We start from the raw sequence: 18266 nt of genomic DNA, 5'->3' as shown, positions 1-18266 counted from the left end.
GACATTTTTGTTATGTCTTTGTCGGATGACTGATTTCTGGTTCGCTTAAGGAAAGGTGCACTTTGAAGGGTCTAGACCATCACTGTTCTGGCTTAGAAACTAAAGTACTGTGTATGGCCCTATTTGTGATACTAGGGATATACAGACTGGCTAACGTTACCTTCCTGTTTTGATGGTTGATTATTTAAGAACACAAAATATAGTACAGACATGATGGTTTTGATACTTAGGTAGCAGAGACAAAATACCTGAGGACTTCCTCTTGTGCTGTTGTGGTCTGTATCTGTAAGTCTTGGAGTAATTTGTGACAAAGGTGAAATGTGATTTGGGTTTGTTTTTTTTCTTTGCACTGAGTGTACAAGAGAGAACAGTTTATGTATACGGATAAATTTCCACATTCAGTAGACTATCAGAACATAATGTTTTGACAATCCGTTTTCATAATCTGTTTTTGCTGCTTGATGCTGGGCACAAGTGCTTTATTTTAAATTCTGACCACCTTTCTTTCTTCTTCTAGAAGTCGAACTGAGCCAGTGAGTGGAACATCAAAAGCGGTATGTAAAATCACAATCTCACTTTTTTACGTTTGGAAAAGGAGCAGCATTTTTCTTCAGGTTTGAAAACACTGGCATTCGGCTGCTGAAATATAATTAAGTAACACAAGGAAATACTTGACTGGTAATGGTCTAGATCTTGATTTGCCGCTTCGATTGAATGCTATGCGTAACTACACATTTCAAAATAGTCCCTACAGTATAAAAATCACTATTTGGTGGGTTTTATTTTTCATCTTTATTTTAAGTACTTCACTGCTGTGGTGTGAGGCATTACACTAACCCTGGACCGCTGGATCTGATGCCTTGATAAGCTGGTAGGATCACCTAAATCTAGAAAGAGATGAACTCTGGCTCTGTGTTCTGCGAAGAATGCAGCCTCTGATGCTCATGGAATAGTATCCAATCAACTTAAAATTGTAAGCTTTTTGTATGTAGGTCTAAAACCACTACGTCTTAATCTGACACCCGTAATTCTGTCACCGAGTGGTTCGAATTCCTTTTTGGCCATGAATGCATGAATGCCTCGCATTGTGAGTTTGAGTTAGTTTACTGGCCCAGTGACCCAAGGAGTTAATTTTATGCATTTATGTAAACCACATATATAGTATTTCATCTAATTCAGACGAGTTTTTATTTCTTGAAAAGGGTTATTTTTCTTGATTACTAGCATGTGCATAAACACAAATCACATGTTCCAAAAGAAGGTTAACGTTCTTTTCGCCTCGCGTCTTCCCTGGCGTGTCTGTGTCACGTTTCTGAGTAGCATCTCACCATCCGCTAGCACAGATGTCTCCAAGAAAAGGAAAAATCCTGGAGTGGGAGGGAAGCCTCAGCGTTAGCTAGAACTACTTAAAGTAAATGAAAGACGAAGCAGAAACGTTCCCTTCTAGTTTGCTCTGCCTGGACCTGATTTGGGTTGTGGGTAGCCGTGGGGAGGGTGGAAGCCTTGCATCGCTCTTTACAAATCCTCTCTCTCTCTCTCCCTGTAAAAGCACTGCAGAAACGCAGCGCCAGGCCCATTGTTTTAGCACCGTCAGGCACAACCGTGATCCTTCCTGGCTGAAAGTTTAGTTCAGCCAAGCAATCGGATTTTAGGAAACCGCTGTAATTTACACGTAACATTCCAGCAGTGAGACTAGCCTTTTCCTCCTGTTTTTGGTGCCCTTTCCCACGTGCTTCATGTGAGTTTCTGTCTAGTCTTGTGTTTGAAATGGGAGTTAATAAATTCACTGTCAGTTCTTGGTTTTTGAGGGTTGCGTTGGCTGGTTGGGTTTGGATTTTTTCCCCCCAGTTCTTCTGCAGTATTACCTTAGGGCTGTGTACAAGTTTCATGGAGGTGTTGTTTCTGCTTGATTGATTTGGGGGACTGGCAGGAAATACTTTCTAAATGCAGGAAATATTTTCTTAATGCTCTTTAGCTGGAAATTGACAGCTTCCTTACCCCTTTGACTTTTAAGCAGTCGTGAGCATTTGAGAAGGGTCCCTCTCTGAGATATTCTGGAGCAGTAAGCTGATCTCAAACGGGCTTGGTAATTGTAGTTTCTTCTCATTAACCTCATTAACCACACTCTTAAGCTGTCGTAGGTCTGGGCTTTGCTTTGAACAAATACAAGTTCCAGTGGGTTGGAAATGCCGCTTTCAGTGACAGTCAGAGGCTATAGTGCAGGCTTTGGGACCACAGTAGAGGTTAGCTATTGCCGTGTTTTCGATTGTAGAACTCGACTGTGTGTTTCTTTTCTCGTGAACAGATTGGTGACTCTCCTGCATCTATTTCTGTGGCCCAGCTTACTAAGGTATATGAATATTCTCGTCAGATACTTAAAAAATAAAAAAGCATTTTCTTTGTACTGTTAAATCTTATACTGTCATCTGTATCTGGCTAGCACTTGTAATTTGAACAAGACTTTAATAAAATTTCTACTAATTTAAAGTATTTATTTTAACTTTAAAATGTGTGTATATTTTGATACCATCCTGTAAAGAGTAGTTCCCATTTTGGAAGATAAAAGCAGAGTACCGTATCAGCCTCAAGATGATGTTGTAGTATTGGTCTTCTTCAGGACCCAGAGGAGCAGCACTTTAGCTGTCTACCGTTTTTGATAAGTTTTGTTAATTTTACGTTGGAAACAAACACAATTTTTATGGAAGGCTTGATTTGTCTGTAAGCTGTGGACATTTAAGGGGGGTTTTGAACAGCCAAAATAGAAGCGTTTCTGTAACGTGGACAATTGCATCCCTATTTTTGAATTTCTAGTGATGGTAGTCACAGAACCATTCTTTGAATGCTGCACAATTTCGTAAATTGCAGTATATGTGCAGTGGAGAGCGCAATCTAATTTGTTTCAACGCAAACTGTGAATTGTGAAAATGTGCCCAGTTGTTTCTAAGATTATACCAATGTGTCTGTGTGGCATAATAGCAGATGTGGCCCTCTGAAACTGTTGTAATGCCATGTTTGGCTATGGAATCGCTTGCATTTTTGGCTCAATAACGTATGACTTTGGCCGGGAGAGCACTAGTGATGGCCCTTGGTGCACAGACGTAGTGCTGTGCAATGAAATTACTCGTCTTGAAAGAGTACAAAGATTAGAGGAGGCAGGGCCTAATGCAGAGGAGACAGTTCTTTCTTCTGAAAATAAAGGCCGGAATTCATTTCCAAGAAGGAGAGATCTCTTCCTGCTGGTAACGTCTTCCCTCTCTCACTGCAGAAATTCAATTGTGTACAATTGAGAAAAAAAAATAGTTTGGAAAGCAGCCAACAAAAGAAATTGGTCTCCGTTAGTGCTGTCCTTAAACGTGTCCTTGGTTCTGTAAACTCCTGTGAAGTTTTGCTCGAAAAAGTGAAAAACCGTCCAAGCGGTGTACACATTTAAGCTTTTGAGAGAATTTAACTATTTCAGAGAAATGCAGGAACATACCATAAAGCAGGTCAAAGCCATTACTTACTCTAACCTCTTCGGTGCAGGCTGGCTTAGCATGGAGGCAAGGTGTTCAGAGTTCTCTGTTTTTTTATTACTGTGCATTAAACGCCATAATTGAATGTTGGTGTATTGCCAGTAATGTTTTGTGGGTTTTGGACGTGTTTTGTAAACCGTTTGGGTTCAAACAAATTAGTCAGTGATCTCTAAAGTTTTCTGGAAATGTAAATGGCAGTGATTTCATAGATGTCATTCTGGATTATGTTACCGTTGAGCAAAAGCTGTGTATGTGAAACAGGCATTTAAGAAAATGTTGAAACTAGTTGGCTGCTTTTGTGCATGAATGCCATTAAAACCAAAACCATGAGTGGCTGATCTGACCGATAGGTGCTTGAAGGTCCAGATCACTGAGAGTCACTCCCTTAGACCCTGCTCGTATCTGGACTGGCTTGTAATTTGAACATTTGAAATAATACGTCTCTACTAATCAGATGGCTTCAATAATTTGAAAATCTGATTCTGCATAAGGTCGATATGACAATCTGTGTGAGCTTAACTGTGTTTCTAATGTGCCTGTCAAATAATTCCCTGATGCCATCTGTTGAATATTTGCATGTTTTAATTACACGAGCCTCTGGTTGCGTATTCATGCCATTTAACGTTAGTCACTGAACGTATGTGCGTGAGGTATGAACTCGGCCTTCCTACAGAGATGGTGAATCTAAGTTTCCCCAGTGACTGGCTCAGAGCCCTGAATTGAGATCTCCCTCTGAACTGTGCTTTGGAGGAGGAGCAGATTTGTGTCTCTTCTCGGAGTGGATGGTGAGCTAAGGGATATTTCACCCTTAAGGAACCTGAAGTTAAGGCAAAGGATGTCAGATGAGTTCAAACCACTGCTCAAGCCTTTGGAACATCCTGGCTATCTTCATTTAGGAACATAAGTATTTGAGTGAAGCAACCCTTCTGCTGGGTAAAAGGAGAGGATGAAAGGCTTTTGCCGCTTAACAGAATCACGGACAGATCACTTTAAGTGTGGGTCTTGAGATGAGACGTGCCTGCATGTCTTTTCTTAGCAGGACAAAAGTTTGGAGTCTGTTCCCAGAATTAAAAAGAGCACAGGAATTCCAAGGAGTTTCACGATGGAGGTGAAAGATCCCAAAACAAAGGGTGCTATGCTGACAAACACTGGAAAATACGCCATACCAACTATTAATGCGTAAGTATGGAATTAATTGGACTGACCAAAAACTGAAGGAGAGAAACCACGAGTGAATGTCTGAGTGGCAATGCAGCCGAGTTGGCCGGCATCTGTAATTGCAGGGGAGGAAGCATTGTCACCGTATCTTAACCTTAAAATCTGCTATACTTTCTAATATGAAAACAGGGTGGTCCTACCGTTCGTGCCCCTGGAAGTTGGTTAAACGTGTGGTAGGCTGAGAATCTATTTCTGCAAAACATTTCCGTAGTGTTTACACTTGGAGTCGTTCTCTCAGAAAGCTCGTTTTGCATCTGGTTTGTGTTTCAAAGGCTTCTTGCAAAATTTATCAAATTGGACTATTGGGCTGAGATTTCCTTCCCCTCTGCCTTTTATCAAATCTCACGTGTGAAACAGACTGAAGTTTTCCTGTTGCTCCAAACTAAAAATGCTACTGTGTGCTGACAAGAGTGGTTCCCTTAAAAAGGAATCGGTAGCACTTCTGTTTTTCTGTCATGGATCTCCTTTGGTAGAACCTGTAACATAGACTTCATTCACTTATAAAATGCAATTACTCAAAGGCCAACTCTATCCTGAGCCTGCAATTTAGATTTACCCTCTGGCAAAGGAGGTCTGGGATTCATTTCCCCTGATTTCTAGCCGTCAAAAAATGATTTTTCTAGTCTGAGCTAATTTCTTAGTTGATCCAATGAATGGAAGAGTTCTGCAGAAGGAAAATTGTTCCCCCCTCCCTTCTCTGGCAGTTGAAACTAAATGCCTGTGTTTTATAAGGCTAATGCGGAGTGAGAATAATTCCATCTGTTATCTTCCTTTGATAAAATTAAAAGCTTGGAACAGTTTTCATATCCACATCTTTAACTTTTTTCTTTTTCCTTCCCCACCCCACCCTCCAGGGAAGCTTCTGCTAGAGGAAAGAAGGAAAAGCCGCCCTTTTTACCCTCATCCTCTGATGATCCGATTCCAGATGAGTTGCTGTGTCCCATTTGTAGAGATACGATGACCGATGCAGTTGTTATTGCCTGCTGCGGAAACAGTTTTTGTGGCGAATGTAAGTGTTACTCCCCTGATTGTTGATTCAAAACCTGATCTTCTGAAAGCAGAAATAGGAGAGAACTGAATGATTGTGTTACCACTTCTATTTACTACTTAAGTATCCCCTGAGTAGGAAAAGAATTTTCTCACATACAGGAAAGAAAAATAAGGCAGAAAGCTTTTTTTGCTTTTTATGCATGTAGTTAAATCCTCTTTACACGCGGAGGGATGATTATGAGAAGAGTGCGTAATTGTGCAGGTGATTCCAGGATTAGATAGTGAATGCCTTTAGTGTCTTTCTCTCACACAAAATTATGTGGCTAACTCTGGTGACTTGCTGTGGTCTGCAACAAGTGGATAGTTAGGCATTTAATCCACGTTCTTCTCCACAGGAGAGTTGGTTAAAGCCGGCAGAACTCAACCCTACTATCGTTTTTTTGAGATGAGTTTTTTTCAAGAACCTTGAGGTTGGTGACTTGTCACCGTAGAGCCTGGAAAAAAAGAGGAGTTGAACCATCAAGACGCAGCCTGCCCTACATCTTCAAATGTTCAATAGTGAAGTACCAAAACTGCATAGCTATTTACTGCATACTAGGAATTTTTTACACTCTGGAACGTTTATAGCTTGATGCTCTCAGGGCAAGAGCAGATTCACCCATTAAGCATATACGTCTTTTTATAAATGATTAGAACCCTCAACATTTCCTTAGTTTGGCTAAAAACTATTTTGATGATTCTAATGATTCGCAGGTATTAGAACAGCATTACTGGAATCGGAGGAACATACGTGCCCAGCATGTCATCAGGCAGATGTTTCTCCTGATGCTTTAGTTGCCAACAAGTGTCTACGCCAGGTAACGTGATGACTTTGATGTAAACTGTTTGCATGAAAAGTCTATTTGTAAAAAGCTGAAAGGGAAGAAAAGAATAATTTACGTCTCCTTAAGAAAGGCTAAATTGAATGAGGCTAAATTTACTTTTCAAATGCTTCATCTGTTATTACAGAAGCTTACACCTTTAGAGACAGTCTGGCAAATTCGGGTCACACTTTTGTTTAACGTGATTGCCTCCCTTTCCAATTCGATGTTAACACAGAATTACTTTAAGTGCAGATACTCTGAGGTGCCAATCATTACTGACACTGTTTAACGTCCTGTGTTTGTGTATCCGCACGTTGATTTATTTCAGGGTTGGTGGCATTTCCAGGAATACACCAGTAATTTTACTCTGTGGAGGTTTTTGTTCGCCTATCTACTGATGTTTCGTAGTACGTTTTTGTAAATGTTTTTCTGCCTCTAGGCTGTGAACAACTTCAAAAGTGGAACTGGCTACAGAAAGCGGATTCAGCAGCAACAGCAGCGGCAGCCGCCACCGCCACCACCTTCACCACCACTCGTGAGACAAGCAATAACCCGCAACCTGCAGCCTCTGCTCCGGCCAAAAATGTCCAGACAGCAGGCGCCACTAATGATTTCGTTAGCTTCTCTGGCTTCTCCTTCCGCTTTGGCATCGTTGGCCCCTGGTCCGTCACCTGTGGCAGCCTGGCTGCCAGTAAGTCCCTCTTCTGTCATTGTCCCTGATCTCCCTCCAGCAGTGCCCCTACCTCTCCGTGCTGAAAAGCCAGATAGACCTTCTCGGTAAGTAAAGCTATAGAGCAACATGAATATGAAACGCTGAAGTTAGATTCTTCTTCTTGCGCTCCTCTCTAGCGAGTGACGTTTAGTGACATTCATTAGTGACATCAGTGACAGTTCCAGCTATTTTTTTTTACTTTGAGTGAGGACACTTTGATAAGTTGGAAGTACACCTCATGCAAGAAGCTTCTCGGAAGTATTTGTTGTTTGGTTCCCCTATCAGTCGTTCAGTCCAGGTTTACCCCGAGAGAGGAACCTTTCTTCCCCAGGAGCCCTCTGATTTGAAGTGGCTAGGAATTCCTAAAGTAACCATTCGGTTATGTCAGACCTTCTTGAGTGCATTCATTTCTGTGTAGTACTGAGGATCTCATGTTCTCATGAAAAGTGTAAAACCAGCTGGAGGTAACATTGATCAGGTGTTTTCATGTTACTTTTTCCTACAGTATTTCTGCCATCAATGGGACGATAAGTCAGAGCCATCCTCAGTAGTCACAGGGTAGTCAGTGATGCATGCAGATTGGATAACAAACATTGAAACACTACATTTGAAGTATTTACAAACATGACAGTCTAACTTTGCAACCCAGTGAATTAATACGAAAACACGTGAAAAATCTGAACTCTAGTTTAGGGTTTATCTTCTTTCAGCTCGATGCCTTGAATGCAAACAGCCACTCTGTCCAGAAGGCTGTCAGGCTCCGCCGTACCGTTGAATACAGGGGCTCACAATTCAAAAGAACCTCTCAGGCAGCCTCCGAACTAGAACACAGCCGATTCCTAATAGAATTTCCGTTCTTGCATCATCCAAAACTCAGGTTCAGCATGTGGGTTATATGTACTCTAATCCTCCCGTGTGCAGCCAGCTTAACAAATTCTGTTTCCAGTGAGCTGTCTCTTTGAATGCCGGTATTCCACGTAGACTTCTCTTCAGGGCTTCATGTGGAATCGCCCAACTTCCGATTGGCAGATCTGGTGAAGATTACTTTTTCTTTATTTGTTTCCATTTACAGTAGTCAGCCTTTTCTCACCTTGGACTTTATATTTCCAGTAGCACATCAAAACACTGTTTGAATAACAAAAATTCATGTTTTTTGTAGCGGTGCTGATACTGTTGTACCTCCTGGTGCTCTGGTGACTGCTGCTGAGCTTTCTAGATCTTCCTCTCTGTCAGTCAGCAGTTTGTTGGAAGAGAAGGTAAATTTTATTTCAACATATGCAGTGAGTCCTGTATTTTAGTAGAGCTCATTTTCCAACTGTTTGCGTTTATTCACAAGGGCTGTCAGATTCCTGTACTAAGACAACCAGCATTACCAAGTCTTCTGGGCCCCCAAGGGCAATCAATGCCCACGACTGGTAAGTAACTAAAACTTTAGAATTTCTTTTCAGAAATTATCATCAGATAAAGTGAACGGGATTTTTTTCTGTTTCCTCTCCCCACTCTGAAAGGTCATCCAACGAGAGCCAGTACACCTCGCTCAGCGGGTGGCAGACCAGGCTGGGACCTGTAAGTGTTCTGCAGAAATTCAGTATATTACTGCTCAAAACCTGTTAAATGAGGCCGTAGCACGTAACTTAGATAACAGCTGATTTATAATGAGGTAAGTGTGCCCAGATAGCTGTGGAGAATACAAGTGGTAATCGGGAGACCTTATTGTGGCCTTCCAGTACCTGCAGGGGGCCTACAGGGAAGCTGGGGAGGGGCTGTTTGCAAGGGCATGTAGCGATGAGGGGCAATGGTTTAAACTAGAGCAGAGCGGGTTTAGATTAGACATGAGGAAGAAGTTCTTTACAGTGAGGGTGGTGAGACACTGGCCCAGGTTGCCCAGAGAGGTGGTGGAGGCCCCATGCCTGGAGACATTCAAGTCCAGGCTGGATGAGGCTCTGAGCAACCTGATCTAGTTGAAGATGTCCCTGCTGACTGCAGGGGGGTTGCACTAGATGGCCTTTAGAGGTCCCTTCTGACCCAACACATTCTATGATTCTGTGATTCCAATTAGTTTTGAAATGGTTTGATTTTAATTGTCTTTGACAAAGGGCATATGTGATGGCACTAAGATGATTTAAAGTAAAACTCCAGTACACGATTGAAAAGAGGACGCTGAAAAATTAACACTTTTTGAGGAAACCGTAAGTACATCTAAAAATGAAATACAATTAAAGAATCAGGTGGAAAGATGCCCTCTTGATTACTGGCTGAATCGGGCTGAAGAAATTGATTTCCCCATAGAATTCGGCCTCCAGCATTCTTTTTTTAACAACCTAGTTGATACGGATTGAGCAAACTATTGGAAAAGTCAACGTTCTTATATGATGACAATTTTGAATTCCTTCCATTTAGTCATCTCAAATAGCCAAGCTGCTTTCTCTCAGTTGGAGGGAGAGAGAAGAGTCTGTTTGATCTATCACTGCCGCGTCAAGTGAGTCCTCCCTTTTGGTATATATTTGTTCTAGACAGATTTTAAGGGTGCATTGTGTTTATAAAATCTTGAGGAAAAATGAAAACAAAAGCCAGGGTCCATGCCACAGATTATCTAAAAATTTCAAATTCAGTAAGCAAGAAAATAACAATTTGGGGGTGAGAACAGGCCAAATACATCATCATGAGTCCGCAACATAGGAAGCGTACGTGGAAGAAGTCCAAAGACGTTTGAGAGAAGATTAGTTATTATTTGTGCAGTACTTTGAAGGTCAGAAGTGTGAAGTATGAGGTGTATCAAGGATTGGTAGAGGAGCGGTGGGCACTTGGCACGTGGGAGTCTCTCCTAAGCACGGGCAGCCTCCATCCACAGTCGCAAAGCTGCGTATAGGGAGAGAAGACTGAGGGAACTGCCGGGGGTGAGGATGTGGGAGCAAGTGTGAGGATCAAGAAATGAGCATAGTCTCAAATGGAAGCAGGGAGAAAAATGCTTAGGCTGAGAACACGCAGTGCTCGCCACCACGCTCCGGCTTCGTTCGCTTTCCTCTCTGAAATCAGAGCAGAGTGTAACAAACGGTGACACGTGTATTTGGGTTTCTTTAGAAGTTCCAGTCGAGGACGCCTGCGTGGTGAACGTACCCAGAGCACCCAAGCCCCAACGCTACCAGCATCAACAGCAGTCTTCGTGCCAGCGCCTCCGCCTTCCTTGGACCCTCCACCACCCCAAGCACTTCCTCTTCTACCGGGGGCACTACGACCACAGTTTCCTCCCCAGTTTCCACCTGGTCAGCCTCCATCTGCCAGCTACACTGACTCCCCTCCAGGATATCCCCCAGCTCCTGCAAACACGTCATCAGCCTGGGTACCAACAGCAGTACCAACGGCGCATTCCGATCCCATCCCAGTGACACAAGCTCCTCCTTTATCTAGGGAGGAGTTTTACAGAGAACACCAGCGACTGGAAGAGGAGTAAGTACTTGGCTCAAGGAAGTTGTGTTTGTTCTTTTTCATTTTTGTATTTTGAGAGCGTACTGGACTGCAGTTACGCTGAAGTGCATCTGGCATAAGCAAAAATGACATAGTATTTTTTTCAACAGGCTTTTTTCTTGCAGATGGCAAACGTGCAAAACTAAAAGAAGACAAACGTAATTCTAAAACTGTCCCTTCAACTTACAGGAATTCTAAACTGGTTTTGCTTAAATAGGACATGCACCTTTTGCGCTTGCGTGCAGTATACGTTTTCTCACGTTGGGCACGGTTTGTTTCTTGGTGTCGTTTTGTCCTAAAGGTCAAACTCTAATTGTAATAAAGGTCAAACGAATGCTTTTGCTAAGGAGTTGATGGAATACAAAAGGTGCAAAAGGAGCGCAGGCGTTCATTTTCCAGGTAAGTGCTCGACATGTCCATAATGGAGAAGCAGATTGTCTAGAAGAATCAGGAGGAGTTCCGCTCCACCCCTCGGTCATTCGATGGACTGGATAGTTCGAGGCGTTAGCAGTGACAGGAGTTTCATATGTAGCTTACTAGCTCAGATACATGGCAGAGGTTGCTGAGGAGAAATAACTGGACTCCAGACGATCCAATGTGAATCAACAGAAGCCGTTTATTAAGCACAGATCATCATCTTTTATACCCTGTGTTGTAGCCGTACACGCCACTTGCTCATTTCCGATTAGCCAGTTACACTGTCCACACGCTGTGCATGCAGTTCATTCACACATCAGATTGGTTACAAGAATTCACATAGTAAAGTGCTTAGTCACTAGCACAACATGTTTTCTACTTTCTCAGTTCTCATTTTTCCCATGTACTAATTCCATCTTCTACCACCTGTTTTGCTCTTAATCTAATCTCTCACAGTAGGGAGGCTGGCTCACATGGCCATTTTCTCTCAGACACATTCCTACAATACCCCCTTTTTCTTCTTGAGCCAGCCAGACCTTATACATGGCATTTTCTATCATGTCAGTCACTTTGCGGAGAACACACGAGGCTACCATAATCAATAATAATATAACCAACAATAGCATGAGCCCTTGCTTTAGTGAGTCTGAGAACCATCCCGTTATACCCCATGAGCTTAACCAATCATCAAAACCATTTTTAACCACTTTTAATTTGGACATGTTATCCTTCAGCTCCCGTAACTGCTTATGAATGGATGATAAGTGTTCAGAAAGGTTCATACAACACATACCTTCAAAATCTTCACATCCATGACCCTGAGCCAACAGCAGAAATCAATCATCACCCCTGTGGTGTCTCCACAAAAGTTCACTAGGGACGCGTTAAATGTTGGGTAAACTGAATTGAATCCTGCTGTATTAAAAGAAGCCGAAATACCAAGGGTTCTCAATTTTGTGCTCAGCTGCAACTTCCAATCACGAGGATAAGCCCGACACTAATTCCCAGTGGCATCTTCAAATATCAGTACCCTTGCCCTTCTTTCTGCGCTGTAGATGACCGAACCTGTTGCTACAGTGACGTACCACCTGTTCCCACTGGTCCTCCGGAACCGACCAAACCTCTGGCAGTCACACTGTTTTTAACTGCTACCATGCCATTTTCCTGCCTAAAATCCCCCAGGTCTCTCTGTAGACCTGCGCCGTGCCGCACGATTGGAGGTACAAAGCAGTGTTGAGGGAGGCGTAGGAAGTTCAGGATGTAAATGGCTTTGTTCAGTCGATCTAAAGGGCTCAGCCCTTGCTCTCCCCCTTTCTGTTTTTGAAGCAAATTTTTTAAAGACTGGTTCATGCGTTCCACTATGGCTTGACCCGTCGGAGAATGTGGTGTGCCAGTCACATGTGTAATGCCCCACAGCTGTAGAAATACCTCTGTTGAGCGGGCTATGTACCCTGGGCCATTATCAGTCTTTATCACACGCGGTACGCCTAAGGCCGCGAACGCGCATCGCAAATGTCTTTGTACATGTTTACTGGATTCACCAGTCTGCGCAGTTGCCCAAATTGCAGTTGAATAACAGTCTACACTCAGCTGTATAAATTTCAGTTTTCCAAATTCTGACACATGGGTTACATCAATCTGCCAGAACTCCAAAGGTCCATGCCCTCGGGGACTGACGCCTGGGTTGAAGTTAGGTATAAATGGTTGACAATCAGCACAAGTTTGCACTATACCTCGGGCGTCAGACTCCGAGATCCCAAATTGTCTGCGCAGCATTCGTGCAGATTGATGGAAGAATGTATGAGAGGCACGTGCTTGCACAAACTTATCTGGAGGTGGTGCGGCCCATGCAGGAGCCACAAGTTTATCAGCTCGTCTATTGCCCTCAGCTAAACCTTCTGGGAGCCCCGAATGGCTGCGAATATCGGTGATGAAATAAGGATCGTGCCGTTCACTGAGTAGGAGCAACAGTTCATGGAGCAGGGTGAGCAGCTGCTCATCACTGACCTCCTTCAGCAAAGCACGCTCCATTCGTTGAACGATTCCAACCACATATAAGGAGTCACATACGATATTAATACCTCCTTTTGTCCACCTGCGAAACACTTCTAGTACAGCGCGTAATTCTAGCTTTTGTGTGGACCCTTTACAGTCCATGATCACAATATCATGCCATTTATTGTCCGTGTACCATGTTATTGCTGCTTTCTGTGTCTTCCCCCCGGCATCTGTAAAGATTGTCGGCCCTCGGACAGGTCGTTGAGACAAAGCGGGAATTTCCTCAATGTGTCCTACTTGTAGCACACTAAAAAACTTGTGCGGAGGCGAATGTACCTGAACTGTCCCAGCATAGTTCAAAAGCGCAATCTGCAACGCCATAGAGTGTCGTAAGGCCCACTGCAAGTATTCAGCTACTAAAGGAATTACCATATATTCAGGTTCCTGTCCGGATATCTCAACGATCCTCTGACGCCCTTTAATCATGAGTTGCGCCATCGCCTCTATCCTCGGGGTAACCGTACGCTTTGGTTGGCCAGATAAGAAAATCCACTCCAAAATTTGTAGCGGGTCCCTTTCCTGTACCCATTGCATTACTAAAGTGAAAGGACGTTCGTCATGATTTATAATCAATAAACCTATCGAATGATCAGGGTCCCATTGATGTGCGTAGGCATTGACGACCCTATCACTGACCATCTGCATCGCCTTCTGCGCGTCCAAAGATAACTGTCTGGGGGCATCAACGCCACCGCCTCCTTGCAACAGGCGCATGAGAGGTGCTAAGTCTTCGTTCGTAAGACCACACAATGTACGGACCCAGTTTAGATCTCCTAAGAGTTTTTGAACATCATTCAGCGTCGAAATGTGTGTTCTAATCTCCAACTTCTGTGGCCTAACTGTAGTTTTAGATATTTCCCATCCTAAATATTTCCAGGGTGGTTCTTTTTGAACTTTTTCTGGTGCAATTTGTAACCCTGCTTTCCCTAGTACCTGCTGCAGCTCCTCAATAGCCTTGTCACACTCTAATTGTTGTCCAGCTGTCAAGATGTCATCCATATAATGATAAATTATACACTCAGGGTGTTTTTTCCGCACTGGTGCCAAAGCCCATGCTACGTACATCTGGCACAAGGCGGGTGAATTTTTCATTCCCTGTGGCAACACTATCCAATGATACCTGCACATAGGCCCGTTCTTATGTGTTGTTGGCACGGAAAAAGCAAATTTCGGATAGTCATCGGGGTGCAAGGATATTGTGAAAAAGCAGTCCTTCAGATCTATTATCAGAATCTCCCACCCTTTAGGGATCATGATAGGGGATGGCAAACCTGGCTGTAAAGCACCCATGTCCCCCATAGCCTCATTAATTTTTCGTAAATCATGCAATAACCGCCATTTGCCACTCTTTTTTGGGATGGTAAAAATGGGTGTATTCCAAGGGCTGGTTGTTAGTTCTATATGTCCCTTCTCCAACTGTTCCTGTACTAATTGCTCAATTGCTCGATTTTTTCCGAATTGAGCGGCCATTGGTCCACCCATACCGGGTCGTTCGTTTTCCACTTCAATTTCAAAAGAGGTCGCTCTTCCCCAATGGCCGCCCCAGAAAACCCGTCCCCCCAGTCGTTAAGCAAGCACCCAGTTGACTTAAAGCATCCCGGCCCAGCAGGCACACCGGCGCTACTGTCACATACGGTCGTATTGAACAAGCTCCACCATCAGGCATTTGGCATTGGATCACCTCTTTGCTTATTCTTGTTGTCTGAGTTCCTCCGACCCCCATTATGGGTATAGCTGGGTCTTCTACGGGCCAAGAGGGTGGCCAACGACCTTGACTGATAATAGTCACATCAGCGCCGGTGTCTACAAGCATATCAAGTACGCACTTTTGACCCCCTGGTGCTCTTAGGGCAACTCGCTGCAAGGGCTTTGTTTTACTGATTTCAGGGCTAAATATATATCGGCATTACCTGTTGAGCCAAAACCTTTATCCCCCCTTATCTGATTTCCGGCTGTCGGAACAGCGGCCTTAAATGGCACTAGTTGTCCAATGTGAGTACCCGCTGGGATATGCACAGGTGGAGTGGGTGTCCATACCATTATTTTAATTGGACCTGTATAATCAGCGTCTATTACCCCAGGTAACACAAACAAACCCCGTCTGGTAATGGAAGATCGTCCCAATAATAGTGCACTCAGTCCATACCCCAGTGGCCCTTCCATATCAGTAGGAATGCACTGCACTTGGGAGTCTGTAAGGGTAACCTCCTTTATTGTTGCCACGTCCGCTCCGGCACTCCCTGTGGTGGCAGAGGCTGCGCTACCCACGCACCCTGACCCTGAGGCCTGTTTTGTGTCATCGCGCTCGGGCCCCCCGCGCTCATCAGCCCGTTTCCCAATGGCGTGCCATCCTTATGGAATTTTGAGCGGCATTCAGATGCTCTATGTCCAAATTTCTGACACCGATTTCATGTGCCCGTAAATCCTCCCGTTCCTCCGCTCCTAGCAGGCGTCATATCTGTCTCTCCCCTCTGCTGTTCTACTCTACACTGTATCTTCAAATGACCGACCTTCCCACACTTAAAGCATTTCGGTCCCAAATTACGATTATTAATCAAGGGCTTGACATCCGCAACAAAAGCGGAGGCCAAAAATCCTGCCTGTTCTTCAGGTGTCCCTACCCTACAGCATGCCTCTATCATGTCGGTAACGGTGGCGTGTCGAGGCAAAGTTTGCAAGATACGCTTACAGGCTGGATTTGCGTTCTCTACGGCCAATGATTGAAATACCGCCTCTTTGGCTGCCGCTGGCAGTTCTCCCCGGTCTAACGCATTCCTTAGTCTATCAAGAAACTGCATGAATCCCTCGCTGGGGCCCTGTTTTATCGTCGTATATGGGGGAGTGACCTTGCCATCCTCCGGCAACGTCCTCAGTGCTTCGCGAGCCAACTTTGCAGACTGTTCTAAGATAGTGACATCTAGCCGCGCTTGTCGCTGAGCATCAGCGAAAGGACCTGTTCCTAATAACATCTCCATGGTTGCCAGCCGCAACGGATCCCCCTCCACTCTATTCAAATTCGCTATCACTGCACGTTGTACACCATCCTCCCACCTTGATCTCCACGTTAGTTCTTGCATTGGGGTGGGGATAATGGACATCAGTGTCTGGCTATCAAAAGGAGTCATAATATTAGTAGTGAAAATATTGTTAAGAAACGACTGAGTGTAGGGAGAATTAAGGCCAAAGTCATACACTAATTTTCTCGCTTCTTTTACCATCGGCCAAGGAAGACCCTCCCATCTATTGGGATTCCTTCGACCTCCCGTAGTTCCCCCCAGTATCACCGGAAATGCTGTTGGTAACATTATACCCTCTACCAAGGCATTTTGAATGATTCCTTTCCAATGCACTTGCGGATCCGGCGGCTCCCCTGAGCCCGCGGTCGCACCCCCCAAACTCTCCTCCCACGTTCCCGTTACCCAACTCTCCTCCCGCATTCCTGTTACCGCCGCCCCATACCCCCCCCGCTTTCACCCTGCTGTCGCCTCTCCATATTTCATATCGCTTGCTCCTCCTCTTGTTTCCATGGTCTCTGTTGTTCTCTCTCTAACTGTTCCAATTTCTGTTGCAGTGTTTTTGCTGCCGCGCATGCGCCTTGCGGCAATTCTTGTTCAGCGGGAGAGGGAGGCGACGGTGGAAGCAGTGGGTACAGTGATGGATCAAAAGGTGGTCTGGGGTGCACATCAACATGTTGCCGTGGAGGCTTAGGTGGACCTTCATAAAACCCAGTTCTGGGGTTGTACCACTCTGGTGGAGGTGCCGTTGGTCTTGCTTCCGAGGGTGGCGGTGCTGGCCAGGGAACGTCCTCCTCCATCGGTTCTTCTTTCTCTGGAACTTCCTCAGGTGGAGCAGAGGGGATCAGCAGGGGATCGTCCCAAAACCTTCGGACCTGGCCTGTTCGATCCTCCTCCCGTGGGTTGTAATGCTGCAAAAGCCCCGGCCGCTGTGGCTCGCTCCGCCTTCATATCTTGTAAGGTCGATAACACCAACCGCTATGTCGTCGCCAACGGTGATGCCTCTTTGTCTCCTTTACTTATCACTTCCCACAGTTTTTTCCCAACAGCCTCCCATATTTCTGCTTTAAAAGCTGTCTGGGGCTCTGCTGCGAATCTGTTCTCTCTGCACCATATTAACAACCTTCGGAGCATACGCTCATCGTATTTCACCCCTCTCTTAGAGAGGATATGCAGGAGAAGTCTTAATATAGCCCCTTTTTCTTTTGTTACTTGTTGCCCCATCTCCTGCCCCGGCTGCTCACCTCTCTCTGGGTGTCCGTGGCCACGTTGTCTGTTTATTCCGGATTGCCGCCCAATCCGCCCGGTCTCAGTCCAGCTGAGCCGTCCTCCAGACGGTGGATCTCCTTCTGGGTCTTCCGCCCCTCGCGTTCCGTTGCTCAAGCCAAGCGCCCATCGGGATCACGTCGGGGTCACCATCTGAGGAGAAATAACTGGACTCCAGACGATCCAATGTGAACCAACAGAAGCTGTTTATTAAGCACAGATCATCATCTTTTATACCCTGCGTTGTAGCTGTACACGTGACTCGCTCATTTCTGATTAGCTCGTTACACTGTCCACGCGCTGTGCATGCAGTTCATTCACACATCAGATTGGTTACAAGAATTCGCGTCGTAAATTGCTTAGTCACTAGCACAACATGTTTTCTGCCTTCTCAGTTCTCATTTTTCCCATGTACTAATTCCATCTTCTACCACCTGTTTTGCCCTTAATCTAATCTCTCACAGCAGGGAGGCTGGCTCACATGGCCATTTTCTCTCAGACACATTCCTACAATCCCGTACCTCCCCAATGCAGTTCTGCGTCTTCTCCCTGGACCCCAACCTGCACCCAAACCCCAAACCCATCCTGGTCACCATCACGGTGCGGGGCCCTGTGGGGCTGGGGCAGCTCTATGGGGCGGCGCTCTGGGTCTGAGGGGGGTCTCCTCTGGGGTGGGGTAGGGATGGTCCTAAAACTAAATGCTGTCAGCTGACAGGCTGACAGGCCATGAGCTGACCCACGGCTCGTGTAG

At 44.9% G+C, this 18266-nt stretch overlaps 2 protein-coding genes across 2 annotated transcripts in view; both read right to left on the bottom strand.

Moving 5' to 3' along the window:
* LOC128903419 (scavenger receptor cysteine-rich type 1 protein M160-like) overlaps positions 1-18266 on the bottom strand; it is a 903222-nt gene that overhangs the window by 660291 nt on the left and 224665 nt on the right. The gene's annotated exons all lie outside the window — the stretch shown is intronic.
* On the bottom strand, positions 11106-16673 carry LOC128903397 (endogenous retrovirus group K member 8 Gag polyprotein-like). The gene is made up of 2 exons (XM_054187413.1): positions 14653-16673; positions 11106-11230 (listed from the first exon to the last, which is right to left on the bottom strand). Exon 1 carries the CDS (start codon positions 16670-16672, stop codon positions 15644-15646), a length of 1029 nt encoding a protein of 342 aa, XP_054043388.1. The 5' UTR covers position 16673; the 3' UTR covers positions 11106-11230; positions 14653-15643.

Source organism: Rissa tridactyla, unplaced genomic scaffold (assembly GCF_028500815.1).
Source record: "Rissa tridactyla isolate bRisTri1 unplaced genomic scaffold, bRisTri1.patW.cur.20221130 scaffold_33, whole genome shotgun sequence".
Lineage (NCBI taxonomy): Eukaryota > Metazoa > Chordata > Aves > Charadriiformes > Laridae > Rissa > Rissa tridactyla.
The sequence above is the reverse complement of the archived record's forward strand: the minus strand, read 5'-3'. Positions and strand labels throughout refer to the sequence as shown.